We start from the raw sequence: 4,571 nt of genomic DNA, 5'->3' as shown, positions 1-4,571 counted from the left end.
GCATCCCTGGGCTTTCCAGAGCAGCCACTGTGAGAGCTGCTGTGACCATGGAAGGAGGGCTTGACCCCAGCCCCAGCATGGGCAAGCTTCGGGATGGATCCATCCACCTCCTCTGAACATAACCTCCACTGCTGCCCTTGCTGATTACATGCCTGCGTGCTTCGCCCCTTGCAGCCCTGGTTGTATAGCCCTGCCTGGGGCAGCGGGGAGGAAGGGTGGCCCATCGCCGGCACCTCCTGCCGCAGCAGCTGGTGGCGAGGGGAGAGCCCCGGCAGGTGGCTGGCAGACCTCTCCCTCTCTTCCAGTTCCTGTGCTGTGGGAAGCACTCTCCGTTTGGGGACACGGCCAACGTCGAGCGCAAGACATGCCCATCCGGCCAGGTGCGCGATGCGGGACAGGTAAGGGAAAGGTTTCTTCCACCCTAAAGTGGGGTTGTGCTGCTACTCGCTAATGGTTGAAACCTTGCTGGTGTTTAAGCGTTAATGAGAATTGTGGCTGTTTCATGGTTTGGGGTTGTTAGGGACTGGGGTTTGTTTTGTTGGGGTTTTGTTGTTTCAAGAAGGAGGTGTCTCACCTGCTGGAGGAGCCCCGGTGCACCAGCAGGTCTCAGACCTGTAGATGCGGTTTCCTTCGCAGCTCTAGAAAGCACTCAGATGCTTGTATTTGCAGCCAGTTGCTTCCCTCCAGCTTCCTCCTCATCTCCTGCCTCTGCAGAGAGCGAGAGATATCACAGGCATGTGTCTGAGCTCAAAAAAACAGTTGGACTTTTCCATGTGACACTAGTTTCTGAGGCTTAAAAAGTGTCCCACTAACGGCAAAAGTGGAATTTGCTGGAATTCCTTATTCCCAGGGCATTAAATAAGTATTAGAATGAGAAACTCGTGAGGCAGGATGATGGTGCCCAGCAGTGACTTCATCAAGTACAGCTCATTCCTCCTCTTTGCAATATCTCAGTGAGGTTGATGAAGAAGCCACCAGTATTAGACTGCCTCTGTGCTGAAGCCGCAACATAGACTTCATACTCTCTGAGCAAATCCATTGTATAATTATTTTTCTTCCACTGGAGTAGCCAAATCCGCTGAAGTAGCTAAAGCCACCAGCATCAATATGTATGTTGTCCCTAGGAAAAACAAAACCATGTTGCTACAGCTATACAAAACCATTGCTGTTGGGCGAAGACGCCAAGCCCTAACAGGACGCTGTGATGCGCAGGCTCGTGTCAGCCATGGGACAGCGTTTCAAAGCGCTGCCTCTGGGAGCGTCACACCTCGAAGTAGGGTCGAACTCTGCTCGGAGCAGGGAGAGCGGAGCAAAACCAGGCGCCGTAGGAGTAACTCTGTTCTCCCCCGGTTAATGGTTTGCATTTCCCCCGGTGGCAACCCGGGGGAGGTGGGTGTGAGGATGCATTTTGCAACCTGGGGAACCGGAGTTTGGTAACTGCAGTACATTCACTCACTGGCTTTGAGCACTCTTACCTCGCTCTGCAAATCGCTTCATCAAGGGCATGGTCTTGCATCTTTGAAATGGCTCTCTTGGCTCACAGCTCCTGGATTTCCGGGGGGCCGCTCGCGTGCTGAAGGCTAATCTATATTAATGCTTGGATCACCTTGCAAAACTGAGCCGTTCATTGGTATCTTTGGGGAACATATTTAGCATTATGGTGTGCTCTGCTTTTCCCTCTTTCCATTTTCCAGCGGGCAGAAAGAAAAAAGCTTGCGCATGACCACGCTTACCTGTGCGTGCACACATTTCCCCACACTCCGAAGCGCATCACACCGGGAAAATCGTAGGCGTATTGTAGTAATAGAAAATATACCACAGGTGTTTGTCTTCCCAAGTTGCAGCAAGCAGCAGAAAAAAGGAGAGCTGCCCACAGAGCAGCCCAGCTGTGCCATGCCGCATCCCCCTCTTGCCTCCTTTTCTATCTGGGGTCGTGGCAAGTGCTGTTGGGGGGATGAAGCCCCCCACCGAGCTGCTGCTGTGCTGCAAGGTGTGTCTCTCTCCTCCTAGGACTGCCTGCAAGAGATCCGGAACTTCCTGAAGAAGCACATGGATTTTGTCTCCACACTCTTGGGCATCACCATCAGCTTCACGGTAGCTATGTCTGTTCCTTCACATTTTGGCCCCGAGGGGCAGGTTGCAGCAGGGAAAGCATGTCCTAAATCAGCCCCCAGAAGCCAGGGGTTTGGGTGATTTTGGAGACTGGCAGCAGAGAAACAAGCAGTGGTGGACTCCGCCATGCAAATTAGGAAAGGACCAGGACCTGTCTGGGCCAGACTGGTGGATGGAAGGGTCTTCCTGCAAGAATAGGCTCACTGCACGGATTTTCTGCCCAAAGTAGACACGGCACCTGAGAGCGGGGGACAGGGGGAGCGGGCTGCAGCAGCATTTGCATTTCACAGAATCATTAAGGTTGGAGAAGACCCTTAAGATCATCAAGTCCAACCGTTAACCCAACACCACCATGCCCACTAAACCATATCTGGAAGTGCCACGTCCACATGTTTTTTGAACACTTCCAGTGATGGGGAGTCCACCCCTTCCCTGGGCAGCCTGTTCCAATGTTTGACCACTCTCTCAGTAAAGAAGTTTTTCCTAATATCCAATCTAAACCTCCCCTGGCACAACTTGAGGCCATTTCCTCTCATCCTATTGCTTGTTACTTGGGAGAAGAAACCAACCCCCACCTCACCACAACCCCCTTTCAGGTAGTTGTAGAGAGCGATAAGGTCTCCCCTCAGCCTCCTCTTCTCCAGACTGAACAATCCCAGTTCCCTCAGCCGCTCCTCATAAGACTTGTGCTCCGGACCCCTCACCAGCTTCACTGCCCTTCTTTGGACACGCTCCAGCAACTCAATGAGGTCAAAAGAGGAATGAAAGGAGGAGGACAAAAGAAAGAATGAAATCCTGTGAGAGGCCTGTGTCCTTCAGCGGTGAGGGGGCTTGGTGGCTGCATGGGGTCAGTCCCTTTGGAGCTGGAGAGCACTGCTAATTAAAACAACTCTGCTCTTACGCCCACTCAACTGCCTGGCAGAAGTCTATCATGGTAATTACCTCTACACGAGGGCCCTGCACGTGTAGTGAAGTATGCCAGAAAAGAGTAGATGCCAGGAGACTTGTTTCTTCACCATGAAGGGAGGTTTGGTCTGCTGTGGTATCTCCATGCTGCTGCCCAGCTGGGGCGACCTTTCCTGGCTGAATGTGTGCTTGGAGATTGTTTTACTTCTTGTGTCCACCTTGGTTAGAAGACTCTTCTCTATCTAAATAAAGCCCAGAGGAACAAATACTTCTGTATTTTATAGTGCTAGTAGTAAGTTAGGAAAACCATCAGGCATTGCTATGGAGCTATAAATGTAAAGTCACCTGTGACCATCTGGTGTCGCTTTCCAATTTTTCTCAGGTGTAGGAGGAAGCTATATTCAGACAAAAGCGGGAGTGTTTTTATTATATATATATCTTTTTTTTTACAGTTTGATGCTATAGCCAGATAAGGCGGCTGTCTTTGAAGCACGTGCTAGAGGAAATCTCGCCGCACGGTTCGCTATTGTGATGGCAGGATGCGAAGGAAGCACGCGACAAGGGCTATAGCCGCTCTGATGTCACTGTCCCTTGGCACACATGTCGCCAGATATGAAGGCACTTGCATGTTAGGGCAGACTTTTAGGCCAGAGCACATCATTACAGCCCTTGTTATTCCCACGGCGGCCTTAGCTTTGATATTTCGCCTGTGTGAATCCTGATGTGTGATATACCAGGCAGAATATCACAATAGAGAGGACGTGCACTGTCCTCTGTACTCACAGCCATGCATGGGGTGGAGTTTGGGTTTTGTTAGGGATTGGGTTTTTTTTCTTTTTTTTGTTGGGGCTTTTACTCCAAACTATACATGAGGTTTGGGGTTCCCCCCCCACCCATGTTATCTCTATAAAAGGCTATTATTATGAGAGAGATATGTTTGTTTGCATAGAGGAATGCTTTGTGGCAGGAATTTGAAACCTGAATTCCCCGGTTTCATCTCATTTCTTGGTATTTTTAGGAGCGGGTTTGAGCCATGCAGTGCTAATTCCAATCAGATGCTTTAACAATGTGTTGGGTTGGGTTTTTTTTCCCTCCTGTGTTGGAACTGGTCACCATTTTACTGGAAAACAGCTCTCTCTCTTAAAAAAAAAGTGACATCCTGATACATAAATCCAGAAGTGCCAAGTGGACTAACAGGCAACATTTTATGATCACTTATTTGCACAGATGGAGCATGATAACCAGTTTGGCATTTAATTGTGTGCCTGTCTCATTTATTTCCTTTTAGGTTTATGGGATGATCCTGACTTCATTCCTCTGGTTCTCCATCCACTTCAGCAGCAACCTGGACCGGAAAGGCAAATACATCCTGCGAGAGAGGTAGAAACCCACTGCCCGGCCATCCCTACCAGGTAGAGACAGCTCTTGGTGCAGAAAGATGTCTGAAGTCACCCGCAAAACCCCCTGGGAAGGCGTTGCGTGGGGTCAGGCGGTGAGATGTGTGTCATGCGTTTCCCCTTCCTGCACTACGAGCTGTCAGGCATTTCTGAGCT

The 4,571-nt window shown here is 50.2% G+C and overlaps 1 protein-coding gene across 1 annotated transcript; it reads left to right on the top strand.

Annotated features, from left to right (window-relative positions):
* Positions 1-305: 305 nt before the first annotated feature.
* Positions 306-4,402, top strand: LOC104626849 (tetraspanin-32-like; the record flags this gene model as incomplete). Its single annotated transcript, XM_010294875.1, has 3 exons — positions 306-398; positions 2,011-2,094; positions 4,307-4,402. Coding segments are annotated over 3 exons (273 nt in total), but the record flags the coding sequence as incomplete, so codon positions are not given.
* Positions 4,403-4,571: the final 169 nt, after the last annotated feature.

This window comes from Phaethon lepturus, unplaced genomic scaffold (genome assembly GCF_000687285.1).
Source record: "Phaethon lepturus isolate BGI_N335 unplaced genomic scaffold, ASM68728v1 scaffold22099, whole genome shotgun sequence".
NCBI classification, from domain to species: Eukaryota; Metazoa; Chordata; class Aves; order Phaethontiformes; family Phaethontidae; genus Phaethon; species Phaethon lepturus.
The sequence above is the reverse complement of the archived record's forward strand: the minus strand, read 5'-3'. Positions and strand labels throughout refer to the sequence as shown.